The 17,220-nt window shown below is 38.6% G+C and overlaps 1 protein-coding gene across 5 annotated transcripts in view; it reads left to right on the plus strand.

Annotated features, from left to right (window-relative positions):
* LOC142436914 (thyrotropin-releasing hormone-degrading ectoenzyme-like) overlaps nt 1-17,220 on the plus strand; it is a 337,115-nt gene that overhangs the window by 107,852 nt on the left and 212,043 nt on the right. For 4 of the 5 annotated variants that reach the window (XM_075540257.1, XM_075540255.1, XM_075540258.1 and 1 more), the window contains exons 3-4: nt 1,023-1,177; nt 4,183-4,296. In XM_075540257.1, the coding sequence (XP_075396372.1) occupies nt 1,023-1,177; nt 4,183-4,296 (269 nt within the window). The remainder of the gene's footprint in view (nt 1-1,022; nt 1,178-4,182; nt 4,297-17,220) is intronic. The other variant, XM_075540259.1, reaches the window with a different exon arrangement.

Below are 17,220 nucleotides of genomic sequence, written 5' to 3' on the forward strand. Positions count from 1 at the left end.
TGTTGGGCTGCCTCAGGTGTCCTTTGCCGCTCTGTCCACTGCCATATGACCCTCTACAGGCTATCCTTAAGTGCCATGTTTCCTTCAAACAGAACCTGGAAAGAGATATCAATGTAAGCAATCAGAAAATGACAAGTCTCATTTTAAGACTGATAGATAATACTTGTTTATCCTTGAGAAATATGGAAGTGAAAGTCAGAGCATAGTATGCCCAGTACTGAATTGAAAATACCGTATATACTAGAATATAAGCCGACCCAAATATAAGCCGAAGTACCTAATTATTACCTGGGAAACCAGAAAAACTGATTGACTCGAGTGTAAGCCTAGGGTGGGAAATGCAGGATGTGAATTAACACAGAGACCCGAGGGGAGAGACAGAGCGCAGCCACAGACACATCCTTACCAGTTCAACTGTCTACATAAGTGAATCACTACGGGTGCTTCTGCGAATTGGAGCCATCCACGTCATAGGACGCCTCTGATTGGTTAGATGTGAGTAAACAAACATTCAAAGCCCTGCAGTGTCAGCGGGGCTTCAAATGAACAGTGGAGGAACGACAATCGCCCATGAGATGTTACACCTCGCTGGGGTACCACTGACCCGTGCATAAGCCGAACCTCAGTTTTTCAGCACATTTTTTGTGCTTATACACGAGCATATACGGTATTTTCTTTAGAAGACCCAGTGCATTTGACTTTGTGGATGTCTATTGCCTTGGGTTTCTCTACGTTCCTGCAACTTACGAGATCAGTAATAGTGCCAATACTTCCAGCCACCCATATCATTAGGGTTTAAAAAGCAACTGTGATGAATGGATCTGACCATAATTTACAGGGATAGCCTCTATTTCTGCTGTCATACAGACATGACAGGTAGGTTAATTTAGGAAATAAAAAAAGAGTGACCAAAATAGAGCAATACTCCCTTCTAATTAGGATTTCTGAATTTATTTTAGGATACAGGTTTAGAAACTGGTATTTTTATTAAAGTCTTTGGAACTGTTTTATTCTGTTTCTAGATCTTTTAGCTGTGCCTAAGCATCCGTATGCTGCTATGGAGAACTGGGGACTAAGTATTTTTGTGGAACAAAGAATACTACTGGATCCCAGTATGTCATCTATTTCTTATTTGCTGGATGTCACCATGGTCATTGTTCATGAGATATGTCACCAGGTATGAGAAAAAAAAAGATCAGGTGTAAGTATAATGTGCAAACGATTGAGAATGTAGAATGGTTTCAGATACATAGATTAGGAGCTAAAGTATCATCCTTCTAATTAAGTTTTAATTATCCACTGAGGACTGCTTAATTCTTCCTAGAAGATAAGTCATTTTCCCCTGGATGGCAGCACAAACAAAACAAACACACAGTATATTGAAAAAGCAACTCTTATTCCGTTGACTTGAGTCATGAGGCAGCTCTGCCACTCGGCATCCTGTGTAGAGTCCTTCTCGGGCCACTGTTCCTTGTCAGCTCTGCTTTATCCTCTGTGATTATTGGGGTGTGTATATGGTAAATGCAGTGATAGCAATGATTTATTGCATTGCTGCAAGATGCAGCTGAATTTTGTGTACGTGTCAAAATGTGCTTTTGCTGAAATCAATTTGCTATTCCCTTTTCCCCATTACACAGACATTTAGGAAGTCTTTCACTAACTCAGCCGTAGACTCTTTGTTCTCAAATGATTGATATTTTTTGCCTTGGCATGTTTAGAAATTCATATGCAAATTAGTCAACTTTGTAGTGAAGCTAAGATAAAATTAATTTCACTTTGATTTTATACACTTGCTTACAATGAGTGGAAAGAATCGTCGAGCTTTTGCAGGGCTTATGGAATCCTGAATTTATTGAAGGAAAAAAAAACACACCGAAAAACATACGCTCATTCTAGTAAGAAGTAATAATTGCCCTGATTACCACAACTGTGTACAGGCTTTAGCTGAAAACATTAGGCATTTTATCATGCTGCAGTATGATTCTAATTTATCATAATCCACCAAAAATATAATCTATCAAAACTTAAAGAGTGGGGTGCAAAAAGGTTTCAGTGAGAAGTGAAATGCTAAGTACCAATAAATGAACTGGCAAACGATTCTGGAGCTCGGGATCCTTTCCTTAGATATTTGCCTTTTGCAGTGAAGTTGTGATGGAGAGATGCTGGTACCGGCATCCTGGTCACGTTGGGGATGTGCGCCTCTTTATCTGAGGTGCCATTGCTCAGATATCCAGGGCTTCTCTTTCATGGGGGAGAATCTAGTTTTCACCTAAGCATAAAATTCTTTGCAGGAAAAAGCACTTTTTCCTTGAATGTTCCTATGAATGACAAATTAGAAGCATTAACAAAGCACAAACTCCCTACCGTCAAGTCTACTCTAACTCGCTGAGCAGAACTGCCCCTGCTTCCAAGTCTGTACATCTTTACAGGGGTCGAGAGCCCCATCTTTCTCACCTGGAGTGTGCCAACTGCTGACCTTGGAGTTAACCACCCAGCGTGTAACTCACTTTGCCCCTGGAGCTCCTGGTTAGAAGCATAGTTCTGTAGCGGTAAGGCCGCACTGCTAATGCTTCAGTGGCTCATTAAACTGGATTCCCTTTATTCGATAGTCTACATAACTTCCTTGTGATCATTTAGTGGTGCTGTGCTATTTACTGTGAAAGAACAAACCAGAAAATAGGAGACACCTCCAAAAATGTTCAACTATTACTGCTACTTATATTTTATGCCATTCTGCCATTCTTCATTCCCGCTAAATACTCATGTTCCTGTGATTCTTACAATAGACGTATTTTAAAGGTAAAACGTGCATTTTTAAAAGTAAACATTATTTTTAAAAACTTTATATTTTGTGATCAAGAACTTTAGGGTACTCTCTTACTTTATTTTCTTAGAGATCTTCTTGGGTAAATGATACTTACTTTTGGATAGTGGAATGTTCAGTCATCGCAGTCTTTATTGTGACTCTTAATGACTGTTTATAACCCGCCTCTTCCTTGCTCCTGTGGAATGCTCCTGGCTCGCCTGGCCTACGGCATTGTTGCCCCGTTGGCTTTTTTGTTTCCTAAACAGTTCTTTTCTACCACAGTGATGGCACCAACCATTACATCTGCCTGGAATCTTCTTCCCCATGGCTTTCTCATGGCTGGTTCCTTCTGTCATTAAAGTCTGAGCTCACATGTCACCTAGTTAGAGGGATCTTTTTTTTGGTTTTATTTTCCAATCTAAAGGGACCTTCTCCCCTGATCATATTTTATCGTGCTTTATCACAATCTGAAACGATAGGGTTCATGTGCTTCTTTATTTTTGCCTTTCTCATTTCACACCATCCCCAATAAAATGTCAGCTGTCTGAATTTTCACTGCTGGATTGCAAAATCTTTAGGATAATTCATGGAATATATACATATATATATTTTCCAGCAATAAAAAGCACATACATATATATGTATACTTTTGAAAAATGAAAGATATTTATTTACCCTTTTGTTGAACTATTAAAGGGACTCAGAATAATGCATCATGATTTGATCAGAGGCCAGAGAAATTGCAGTATTTTTCTTGAAGGGACATGGAGGAATGTTATGCCTCAGTTGCTCATTATAATAATATCATGTAGAATTGGGTGTGGAGCACCTTAATATTCCTTCATTCCGGCACACAGCTGGTGTCTCCTGTGAATATTTCTTGCCACTGGAAGGTGATGCTTTGGTACCTTCTGTGATGAGTTGTTCACTATCTCTGGAGACAGTAGTTTCTATCTTCAGGCGTCTTTCAGCAGACATCTACTAACCAGAACTTTCATCCATTGGTTCTGGTTCACCCTTTGTGGGACCACCAGAAACAATCCTTCTTCTCATCCACATAAGAGACCTTCAGCTATTCGAGGACAACTGTCATTGACTTTTTTTTTCTCATTTGTACTTTTTTCTTCAGATTAACTATTCTTTTTGTGTTTCTTGATAATTTTTCTTATCCTTCTTTGAAATATATGTGTATTTGACAAGTATAACGAAGCAGTTGAATAAATCAATACAGTCTTGCCACACATATTTTAAGATCATAAAATCAATGGGGAATGACTCCAGTTATGATGATTACAGTTTGATATATTTAATTTTAGATGAAATAATTCTGGACCATATTGTAAGTATATCTGTATCAATTCATTTTGTCACGACAGTGGTTTGGTGACCTTGTGACGCCTGTTTGGTGGGAAGACTTGTGGCTGAAGGAAGGCTTTGCTCACTACTTTGAATTTGTTGGCACAGACTATCTGTACCCCGGCTGGAACATGGTAAGTGCACTCTTCCAGAGTCAGATGGAAGCCCAGTGCCAGGCTGAGCTGGTGTTGCTTCAGGCTATTGGTACGGTCCAACATGCTTGAAAATACAAGCGATGCATGAAAAATATACATATCTAGTAATAAAGGAACCAGTTATAGAAATGATAGTGATATAAAAAGTTACCTTGTATTAGCAATGAAATAGCAATTTGTTTATTATACATTGATTTTGAAATAGTACATCTTATCCAAGTGGAAATATTTAACATTGTGGTATTTGATAATACAGATAAAACATCCTTCACAACAGAGAAGGTAGAAGTAATTGATAAGTGATATTTTCAATGTATACTGTATTTCAGTATGTGGCTATGTGAGACCTTACTATTTCTTGCATGTGATGAAACAAACAAAACATAGCTGAAGTATTTGGTGCATTGTGCTCAGATATTTATGTAACATAACAGTAAGCTTAAATCATGTAAGTATGCGTTCACTTTACTTATGAAGAACAGTGTAAATTTTGCTCAGACTCCAGCAAGGTACTTACACATTTGAACCTGAAGTCGAGTTGGTTGTTTTTTATGTAGTGATGTTCAAGCACATTTGTAAGAAAAATGGGGAGATAATGTGGTTTGTATATTCCTTATTTTGTAAGTTTTCCCATCTTATATAAGCTTCCATTAATATTATTAATATTAACATTAAGTGTGCTTATATCAAGTAAAAGGATTTTAAATTGCACCCTGGATATATGGAGGTTTGCCATTTAACATTTTAATTTATTGTAAGTAGTAATGTGTAAAAATTTCTAAGTACAGAAATTTAACCAACTTAAAAAGATAGAATTTTATCTGTGATACATCATAAGTGATATAGTTTTTATACCTTTTTAGATATTATAAACTAAGATGAATAGGTGATTATCTAATTTCAAGTCATTATTCCAAGTGTGATATTCAGATAATGTAAACCAAGGGGAAATCTGGAATATGAAAGTCATGTTGCAACTTCTTTACCATTAATTCAACTAACTCATGCTGATTAAATAATGTGACCTTACACATTCCTCAGAGGAAATGCTGCAATGGTAATTCCCTTTTGATATCTTTTAATTATGTTCCTTTAGTTTTGCCCATGTCTTCTAAAAGCAAGGTGTTTACTTTGAATAAATGTATGTTTACTTAGATTTGTATAGCTGGGTGTACACATAAAGAATTTTGTTAAAATCTTATAAGAATTATTTTATTATGATACTGGTGGTAATTAAAAATTCTTCATATATATGCAAAAATATCAATAATCACAAGAAATATTATTTTATGTATTCTTTAACAAAAATGAAATATTATAACTTAAATGTTTAAGGATATTGAAACATTAACAGAAGTACCTTTTGGTTTTTTGATGACTTTTAACCAACTTTGCTTATACTTTTCATTTAATTTTTATTGTGCTGTGGATTATTACTGATTTAAAATTTCATTATGTTTCAATATTAAAAGATGTCCTTATTACAAATGATATGTTAATCATACTGATAAAGGTTTTTCTTTTTTTGTTGGTTTCGCTTCATTAAGAAATAAAACTTGTCCATTCATAATTATGAAAAAGATGAGTACCTCTTAGATTAAAAATAATGAACAGAATTACACATGCCATCCTTGATAATCATTGAACAGTAAGATTAAGGTTAAATAACTGAATTTGTTTTTGAGAAATTTTTGAAAGAAAATATTTCTTCATCATTTCCCATTGTTATCAACATAGGTCACTGATAACATTCTTTTGTAAGGGGTATTTAAAAAATCATGTCTCAATAACATAAGTGAGACTTTGCCCTTCTTAGAATACAGGTCAAGCAATGAAAGAGCAGAAACCTGTGGTGATCAAGATATCAGCTATATGTCTTTGAAATCTACATTTTATCATTAAGAACTGGACACCATTACAGTGAGATGGAAAACTTCCTTATAAAACTAAGGACATTTATTCATGAGAAATAACAAGTCCTATGATGATAATTCTGCATTCCTATTATAAAAATTAAAATACGTTCCTTTTTGATGACACTTTTTTTCAGTAGCTTGCCTTATTTGGTTTATAGAGAGCTCCCAATGTATTAAACACACACAATCTGTAAGAAGGAGCCCTAAATAAATGGACTTTTTAGATACTATTATCTCCTTTTAGAGAAAGTCTTAAGTTAGCCATATAAAAAAGAGAGAGTACTAAGTGGGTTCACGGCTGTACCAGCAATATTTTACATAATGGCATCAGCAAAAGAGAGAAAGAAATACGCAGAGGAATAGGAGAGACAGCTGCGTCAGCAGTAACTCATACTGTTGTGAGAGGCACAAAAGCTTCGCTAGAAATGCACGGCTTAGGCTTCACAAGTGCTGAGACTAAAATAGAAAAACCAAAAGTCAGGCCCATGTCAGGAATAAAAAAATTAGGAAGCTGACCTCTTTTACTTTTAATTTCAAAACAATACTTTAATTCTTTTTAGGCATGAAGGCTCATGCCTTGAAATTCGATTTAAATTTATTAAAGAGGTTTCTTTGGTCTATCTACCTTCTGTAGAGTATCGGTAAAGTAGCTTCAAATTATTTTGTATTCTTAATAAAGCTTCCATATTGATCGAGGCTAGTATATAGTTGCTTTGTCTGCTTAACTATTAGAGAAATCTGACGATGTGTGTGTGTTTTCAGAGCCCATTTATAACATAGAAATAATTAGTTTTTACAGTTGTAACACAACATGTGTGACTATTTGGTTCATAAACAAAGAAGTCAACTTTGGATATTTCATGAAATATGATTTAAGGTGGGCCAATGAATGGGAGACATTCTCTAAGTATTTGTACCTCACTGGCTCACGCTTATCATTTGAAAAATTGGACTCTGTTACTGATGTACTAAGCTCACTGTTTGTTTGCTTGTTTGTTGTGAAGATAAAAAGACTTATGAGCCTTTGAAATGTTTGAATTTCTAAACAAATGTGAGCAAGCAACCTGGACCTGGAAAATGAATGCTCCATTAGAACCGTGCATCGATTTTATAGAGAGAATTCGCTAACATTTCCAACCTTAGTAGACCACTCTGACACTCTATAGATTTATATCAATTATGTTTAGATTACAAAATAATTTCTATCAACTTTATATCAGGACTCAATCTCACCAAATCAATTCTTCTCTCTACTGGCAACAGAAACTACTGTACTCTATAGGAATATAAGCCTTAGATAATGTTTCATTCATCAAAGAGAATTGTCAAGATCATTAGAAGCAACTTCCTTAGCTCAGGGCTAAGGGTACATTTCAAGGGGCAAGTGGTCTTTTTGTTTGACATTATTTTATCAGAGTTGGCTGTTAGTGACAACTTTATTGGATGGATCAATTTATGGTTTGCTGTTGATAGCAGCTGTATTAAATCTTATTGTTTCCTCAAAGGATGAAAAAGAAAGACTAAAACAACATGTGATTGCTAGTCTTCAAGGGGTCTTTATCATTTGAAACTGAAAGAGGCTATGAAAAGATGCACAAATAAAGGCTGTGACTAACTCTTTGTTCATAGATCCGATGCTGATGCACGTTACATCAGAGGCCTGTGCATATTAGATAGTCTTTCATTGTAATTAGGATAGTCCATGTTTTTCTGTTGTCAGTGTGTCCTTGAGTCTCCTGAAGGTGGCATTGTAAAGGAATGCTTCTACAATGACAGTCATTTTACTTGGGCCTATGTTCTTTTATTACATGAATTGGCATGGTACAGAGCCTTATCCAATAATAAGGTTGAGTTTTACACTCATTAAGGTCTGCAGACTGGCTATTCTTCCTCGATTTTGACAGAGACAAATTGGCAGAGTGACAAATAATGTCGAATCATGAAGTTCACTTCATGGTGCTTACTGCTTAGGACATTACAAAATATATATATATGTATTAAACCCTTGCTAATTGTCCTCAGTGATTTCTAATGTGGGCAAAAGTAAGAGAATAAAAATGAATGGTGCCAGTAGAGTCAGTTTCTTTGTAATGTGCACCAACAAAGGAAACTTTAATAGGCATGACAATAAATTTACACTCACCTTTTAAGTAATTTTATTTTCATTAAAAAAGAAGTAAAGAAAATTATTGGCAAACATAAATAGGCATAAACAAACTTATTGAGTTCATGTTTTTCTAGTTTAAATGTAGAGATATAATTCTTGTGAGCAATAATACGCACTCTGTTGAATATTTGGCAAGTGGGGAATAGAAAATTAGAAAGCTTGGTTAACATTTCATTTGTTCTGTTGTTTGGTCCTGAAATCTTATTGATGTAGGGAATACTTCCGTAATCTTCGCACAGTTTCTTAGTGTATATCCTGGCAATAGCTGGCACATGATTGCTGTTGCATGTAATTTATCATTCAATATCTACTTGTTCACCAGAGCTGTGGGATGAGAGACACGGTGTTTGTGAAATGTTTATTTTAGAAGTTTACATTAGAAGTATAGAATACCAAGTACAGTTTTCTATATAGTTGTGCCTATCTATTGTGATCAGAACCCACATTATACTTTAATCCTAAAAAAAAACAGTCAATTCGAAAGTGATTCAATCCTTTGCTACTTTTGGGGATATTTTATTTTCAAATGACAAATACGTACATAGCACATACATAAATGTGAAAGCTTCAAAGTCTTCTCAGAGCTAGTGCCAGAGTCTGTAGTCATGTTGATTCTGTTCAGAAGCCTAAGAGTGGAATTTGCATAGAAAGAATTGAGGAAAGTTAGAGAACTTGCCTGGATCTCTTGAGGTCAGTCTCCCAAATGTGGGAATGAGTTTTCCCCTTACAACTTTTCTCCCCTCTCCCATTTGGAAGCAATTATTTAACCACTGAAAATAGGTATTTCATTTTAAAGAATAGGAAAAATAAGACAATAAGTATTCTCCCCCTTTGAGAGGCATCAGGGATCCATAAGTCCCTATTCTGTAAGAAAAGTTTGCTTTTTCGGAGCGTTAGTGGACAGTTTTCGGCGTTGGTGGATAATGGACCTGTAACAAAAACAAAGGAAGTAAACCAGGGCGTACTAGCTGTGCTGAGAACAGCAGCTAATGCCATGAAAGGAAGCTATGTAGCGGAGGTGCTTTAGCCGGATTCACAGTAAACGCAGAGGGAATCCCAAGGTGCATGTGTCCAACACAGCGAGGGTTACACCAGGACTCAGAAAGTGTACAAATAAGAACAATTCAAAGGATTCTTAGTGTTTGGAAGCAGGACCAAGGGTCAGATTCTAACTAATGGTAATAATAGATATTAAGAATTTCATGAAAGAACTTACAGTTATCAAAGAAACAGTTTAAGCAGGTGCCTGTTATAATAAAGAGCATGGGGGGGGTGGTCATATTTGACCTCTGGTTTTCTTACTGCCCAGAGTCAGACATGCCTCCCAACATGGTCCATCCTCTTTCTCCCACTGTGTTAAGCTGAGTTGTCTAGAGAAGCAAATCCAGTGACTCGTATGTGAGATCCAGGCCCACATCTGGATGCGTCTTAAGGGGCAGTTGTGTGATTGAGGGGTAAATTAGAGAGACACGGGGCAAGGCATGCATGGGCTCACCTTTTCCATTGGAGATCAGACCCAGATGAGGCAGTACTGTACCTTCTCCAGCCTTACATAATTTCGGGCAAAGAAGCCACAGTAAGCACATACATAATAGGAAGTCGTTATATTTAGAGACATACGTGTAACAAGAGGAGGACGAGCTAGGGGTATACATACACTAGAAAGGGGAGATCCTAAAGGCATACATGTGACAGGACGGCGCATACATAACAAGATGAGTAGATGCTAGAGTCAAGATGGCAGCCGAACCTTAGTCATCTCTGAGCTGGCTTGACCACAGGTGTCTTTGAACTCTTCTCCAGGGGAACAATTTATGATCCTTACAAAAGGGAGCGGACCCTATTCTTAGCATGGGACCGACATTAGGGTCTGATTGCTTTTGATGGCAGACAACCTTCAGGCAGATCGCTTTCAAGCAGTTGACTTTCAAGCATATATTATAATAACAAGCATGTGCATGCAAGCTCCTTAAGATTGACATTATTATGGGAGCGTCCTGGGGAATAACTTTTACTTATGAAACTGACAGGAATGTATCTCCAACCCATGAATGTGAAGGTGTCTCTCGAAGGGAGCCCCAGCCTCCCAGACTCCTTAATACATAATCATAGAAAATTTATTCGTGAATACTCTCTTCCCGGTTCTGTTTCCCACACATATATGTATAAGAAAGAGCTTATATCAACAAGTAATCTTATGTTGTCAAAAGAAGGCATGCCACCCAAGTCCAACTTCAGTCCATAACTGAGATTGTAGTTTATAAGTCCCTCATCATACTCACATAGGTTCATACTGGTGACACAGAATGGTGAAAATCACAGGCTGCTGGAAGCAGAGTTGTGTGGATCCAAGGTTGCTGGAAACATCAGGGTGCCAATAGTCCTCAGGGTAAAGCGGCCCATATGGGGCCACCTTTGGAGGTAGACGCAGCAGCCCAGGGAACTCCTAAAGAGGAGGAAGGCCAAGTGATGAGAGGGAGGCAGTTTTCAGAGCCCCTTACTCATACAAAAGGCCACATCGCCAACGAGGTATCATAACTGACATTTGATAGGTCAGACTCCACCCCTAGTTCAGAGTGTATAGTTGGCATAAAATAATCCAATCACCACAGGCCATCACTTGTCAATTTGACACCTTTACAGATGTTTTTAGCCATAAATAATTTCAAAACAGAGATAACATTGACTTTATTTGTACCTAATATGATACAACTAACAGAGGTACTACTGAAAATACACCAGCCCTACTTAAGCCCTTGTGGTAGTTACATAATCTGGTGCCAATTTTGGACCTGCCAGGACTAAGAGTGAAGGCGTACAGTCTAGTCTGGCAATCAGGTCGCAGCCAGTGAGGCCTCTGTGTGGGCATGGCCTTCTGAGAATTCTGGGAATTCTGATATTTTCCTCCTTAGAGACGGGAGACATTTTTCCTCCCTCTCCTCACTCCCTCGGAAATGCTCTACTGAAAAGGCTGACTCCCTGGGGGACATCCCTGAGGAGAAGTCACATGGACCTACTTGATGCAGCCCTGGGTGCTGGGGAAGCCCTGTGAAGACCCCTGCCAGCGCTGAGATGCTTGCAGTGCCACCGGATTCATACGACTTCCCACCTACTGGCTTATGATCTTCCTGTCCCTGCATTGGTTTCATCTGAAGAGCAATTTATATATTGGTATCACACATATGGGCTAATGCCAGACTTATGGACTTGATCTGGACTGGGCTATAATGTTTTCTCAATATTTAACTGCTCTTGTATGTAAACCTCATATGCATATGCATGTTTGTGAATTTGCTTCTCTAGTCTACCTGGACTAACACAGCCTTATATTCTATAGGTGAATTAAGCAAAACTATCCTCTGCCTAATGATTACAGCTTTCTGACACCCACACCTCAATTCCATAATCCTATTCATATGTTCCCCCACCTCTGACACTTTGTAAGCCAGCCACTTCATGCCTTTATCTCCCCTATTTTGGGAACTCTGCTTCTAAACTGCCTATTTCTCTGGTGCTCTAGTGCTCAGAGTAAACAAGCTTGATCTTTGATGTGAGGAATATTCCTTCCAGTGGAAACCTTATGAATTTTCAAACAGAAGGGAAGTCAAGTCGACATTGGTCTTCCATCCAGTCAGCAGGCAAAGTGAACCAGCTCACAAGGTCAAATCACTTCTCTTCATCTGGTTGAGTTCTGGTCACTTCAGTACTAGCCATTCCTAGCTAGGTCAGTGGGTACACAGTAAGCTACGGAGTTCCCCACAGAACTCCCTCTTCTTCAGAACAATGGCCCTTCACAAAGTCTCTACAACTCTAGCTCCATAGCACTGTCATGCCATCAACATAGACTTTGCAAAAACTCTTCAAACTTCAGTTTTATCTGTTTCATCTGGCCTCTAAGTCTTGTACACCAAGTCTAAAGTATCAGTGTCCAAACTCAACATGTCTCTCTGTTGCTGCATTTCCTCCACTTCAATTCACCAAGTGGATCCAGGTGGTCACCTAGCAAGCATTTTTGGCTGCCCACAGATGCTTTGTGACCTTCAATCCTAGAGGGAGCTTTTCTTCCTGGTTCCCAGCTTAGGCACAAGCTGCTGGAGCACAATTCAAAAAGGCAAAGACACCTGTTTTTCTTGTCTCCCAGCAATTGTCTCTCTTTGTAATTCTTTCAAAATGCAAACCAGTTGCCACTCAAAGCACTGAGTGGGGCTTAGCTTTGCTAAACCTTCCATGCAAGCCATTCCTAATTCCCATTTCACAGATCCAACTGTACAAGAAGCCAGTGAGCTTAGAAAGTCTCTGTGATCATTAAATTCAACCTTCATTTCTGCCAAATATTATGTCAATAAGTAGGGAAAACAACATAATCCCAGTACAGTCACATCTTAAACATAATTCTTAAAGCAGTCAAATCCAATACTTTCTTAGTTAACTGTCTGATTCAGATACAATAAGACCATAGGCCTCAGGCAAGACCAAACCAGGCTTGGGCCTTCTGTCACTATAGAAAAGTCCTAGAAGAATATTTGCCCCCTGAACACAAATTTAACATCCTCTGCACTTATTTTCACCATTACAGTAGAAATAACCAAGTCCAGCTTATAAGAATCAAAAATGTCACTTCCCATGTCCTTGATAGATAACAGCCAAGCAAAGCACGTGGCTATATCCGACTTTCTCCAGCTGTCCCAGGAAGAAAAATCCAATCCCATAAGGCAGAGGTCAGAGAATCTCCGCTGTGCATCTTATGATTTATGGTCCCATGACTGGACCATAATGAGTTAGGCTGGGTGTTCTAGAGAACAAACCCAGTGAAACTCATTTCTGTGTAAGAAAGAATTGTATCTCAAGTAATTGTATCCCGGCACAGTTGAACTCCAGTCCATGATGCCGGTCCATAAGTCCCTCTTCAGACTCACGTAACTTCAAGCTGCTGCTGCAGGCTGGTGCAGCAGAAAGATCACAGGCAGGTGGGTGCGGAGGCGCATGAGCCCATGGGAGCTGCAAACACGGCAGTGCCCGTCACCTCTCAGATTTGGGCGGTCAACGTAGAGCAGCCCTTGGGTCAGGCACAGAGCCCAGAGAAGAGGACGTGGAAGAGCAAGGCAGTTCCTGCAGCTCCTTATGCTCATGCGCGGGGGTGAGGACGTGGTAAAGAAAACTGACCAATCCTCTCACTTAGTGTTGTGTACACCCTATGTGCATAGTACCATACAATCATTTGGCAGGAGTTACAAAGAAATGAGTAGAAAAATCATATTTCGATATTTCACTTGTTATACTTGTGTATTAAAATAGCTGTTAGTGTAACTAATATATAAACAAATTTTATGTATGCTTGCTTTCTTATTATAAGGTTAATTCTATATGTTTAAGTCAAATGTGATGCTGACTCACTAGTGGCCATGCAAAGGGCATCAATCAGAAGCAAGACTGTATCAGGATATACAGGTGTTAATTGTTGAAGTGTATTAATTGGGTTTGAAGCTTAGTGGCAAATAAAAGAAAAATTGATTTATGAGTGTAATAATACATCAGTGAAGAATAAGTAATTCATTCACACGGTAAGGTTTATTTACACCTTTATTTCCTTTACAAAAACTAGGACTTTGGGCTTCCGTTTGGTTTTTAGTGGCTTTTGAAGAGCTTGGAGGTTATCAAGGTGTGTCATTTAAGTCTTGGGACTGTAAGTCTTCTTTATTTATTGCTTCAAATGGCAGAATAGCTCTTTTAGGCAAGACATGTTAGACAGGAAAGAGAAAATAAACATTGGTTATTAGTATTCACACCTGTTTTCCTCCCTATAAATCCAGGTATGTGCTTTGGAGGTTTGTTTTAGTTTCATTTCCTCAAATTTTTATTTGAATTTTTCAAATTTAAAACAAACCTTCAAGTTAGTTCTACCTTACAAATCTGGCTAGGCCAGAGTATGTACACGGGTTCAGATGAGAACTCTCAACACAGGGAATCCAGCATTGATAACCCTTCAGGACCAATAACGAGAATAGTGATACCATGAGGGTAGGGGAAAGGTGGGGGGAGAAAGGGATAATTGAACACAATGATCGACATATAACCCCTCCTAGGGGGATGGACACCAGAAAAGTAGGTGAAGGGAGACAGCAGACAGTGTAAAATATGAAAATACAAATAATTTATACATTATCAAGGGTCCATAAGGGTTGGAGGGAGGATAAAAAAGGGCTGATACCAAGGGCTCGGGTAGAAAGAAAATGTTTTGGAAATGATGATGGCAACATGTGTACAAATATGCTTGATACATTTGATATATGGATATAAGAGCTATAAGAGCCCCTAATAAAATGACTTATTAAAATTTTAAAAAGAATTTTATATATGTTCTTAGTCAATGATTTTTAAAAAACATGAATTCATTTTAGAAAATACTGTTTTGAGTTTTGAAACTAGAGATAAAAGATAAATAAGCATTCCTTTCAGAATAAGGAATTTTCACAGAGAACCGTTTTAAGGCATTTTGGGTGTCAAGGTCTTTCTGTATGTCCTGAGGACTTTTAAAACCAAGTACTAAATGGGGAAAAATCATATATTTCCCAGTTAGAAGACCATTAATGAACGTGAAGCTGAATAGTAATGCAAGGATACCCCTTATATAATTTTATAATATTGTAGGGAAAGTTACTCTAGTTATTCCTTTTTCAAATAAGAGCAGTAGGTAAGCAAAATATGCCAACTTGCTAAATATATATATACACACATATATAATCATTTGATAAACTAAAATTTTGATAACACCAAAAAGAGATGCCAAAACTATGAAGTGTTCTGTCAGATATCCGTGCCTTTAAGCATATCTTTATTACAGTGGATTATGCTGTTCTCCTGGTCACCATCTCTGATAGCAGTGTACATCTCCCTATAATAATTGTTCAGCATCATATATCATTTAGCATGTTTCCATGTTAGTTAAAAATAATTTGTCTTACAAAACCTATAATGACACACAACCAACAATGAACACTGGGGATTAAAAAGATACCTAAAAAATAATGAATTTGTAATTATCACTCATATTTAGCCAGGCAGCTATGCGATCTAAAAACCCTTACAACACAATGCCATGTCTAAACTAGTGAAACTGGGCTTGTTTTGCTTTTAATTTTCATAAGATTACTTTACCACTGCGCAGATGACACCAGAGAAAGGTCATCAGTCAAAATAAAGAAGAGCTCTACGTTAATATGTTATGCAGGGCTTTCTACAGAAACCAAACCAGGGCGCTTATGATTACAGATGATAGGTCGATACAGAGATAGTAATTTATAGAGTGAAACAAATTAGCAGCAAAGTAGTCTGCACAGCAACACAGAGATCTCAGGCCAACTCACTTTCATGGGACATTTAATATAAAAGATACTCCAATTTACATGGTCACTAGCCCAAGGCCAACGAAGCAGACAGTAGGATGAGGAAGTAGTGAGGTGGAGCAGAGGCAGGTAGCTCAGGGAAGCAAAGCAGGTCTCGGTGGAGCCTGGAGGTGTAGTGATACGATGTAGCTGGCAGTTGTTGCAGTGTATGCAGTGATGGCAAGACAAGCGGAGTCAGCCCGCAGGTTGCAGACAGAGCAAGGTGGAGCAGCACAGTTACAAGGTCCACCAGGTGGAGCAGAGCTTTGCACATCCCACAGCTAAGCTACCACAGCACACCTGTTGAGATGGGGCAGGCAGCTCAGGCAGCTCACTGGCTGGTTCAAGCACCTGGGAGAGAGGGAGAGAGGCCTGCCTCCAGAGAGCCATTGATCTTGGTCTCACCTCCTAAGGAGGTCATCAAGCTGAAACCTGATTGACAGGCTATCCTCCACCCACATCTTCCTACAGGTTCCTTTTTGGCACACAAAGAAACTATCACAAGATCTTTGTGAAGAGAAAGGGGGGAAAAAGAGATGTATTTGTCATCCATTAATAATGAAAGAATTTTACCATTAAAGAATAGGAAACATTTACTATATAACACAAAACACATGGCATGTATTCACTTATCCCGAAGAAAGATAATTTACTAAACCGATCCTTTGAGAGTACACGTCTTCTCTATTGTTGCTTTTCTCAAGAGTGTGAAGTGTATTATATGATTCCAAACCACCATGCTTTACACCCTTTAGGTATCTCTCTGCATCCATGAAGGATCCCTGGTGACAGAGTTGGTTACACACTGGACTGCGCCTCAAAAGAAAGATGAGGCGCTCTGCTCCCATAAAGATTTCAATTCCTGGAAACACTAAAGGTCAGGTCGACATCCTAGGTCAGGTAGTCACTATAAGTCAAAATCAACTCGATGGGAGTGGGTTTGGGGTCTGCATCCATGAACCCTGAGGTAGTTAGTTTACTGTGCCAACCTGGCTGACAAACACATGTGGGCTCCATTAAAGGACAGAAAGATAAATGGCTCAGTGAGCCTCGCCTTTCTAATTCTCAGGTCTCTTGTTTTCTGATGGTCAGATCAGGGTGCAGTTACCTTAGCCAGTTCCCTACTTCAGCTGGCCAGGCTCACTTCCTGCAAGACATTCTTGAGGAGAAGCCACATGGGCCTACCCCGATGCAGCCCTGGGTGCTGGAGCAGCTGTGTGGAGACCCCTGCCAGCGCTGAGATGTTTACACGTTCACTGATTCGACTTTCCTCCTGCAGTCGGCATCATAGTGTGTGTTTTGTGAGATGGAGGACTTTGTGGATTGGTGTCAGACATATGGGCTAATGTTGGATTTGTGGGCTTGGGCAGCACTGGGTTGGGAGGTTTTCTTGATGTTCACTTCCCCTTTATATAAAACTCTCTTATACATGCATTTC

The sequence above is a fragment of the Tenrec ecaudatus genome, unplaced genomic scaffold (genome assembly GCF_050624435.1).
Source record: "Tenrec ecaudatus isolate mTenEca1 unplaced genomic scaffold, mTenEca1.hap1 Scaffold_86, whole genome shotgun sequence".
Classification (NCBI taxonomy): domain Eukaryota; kingdom Metazoa; phylum Chordata; class Mammalia; order Afrosoricida; family Tenrecidae; genus Tenrec; species Tenrec ecaudatus.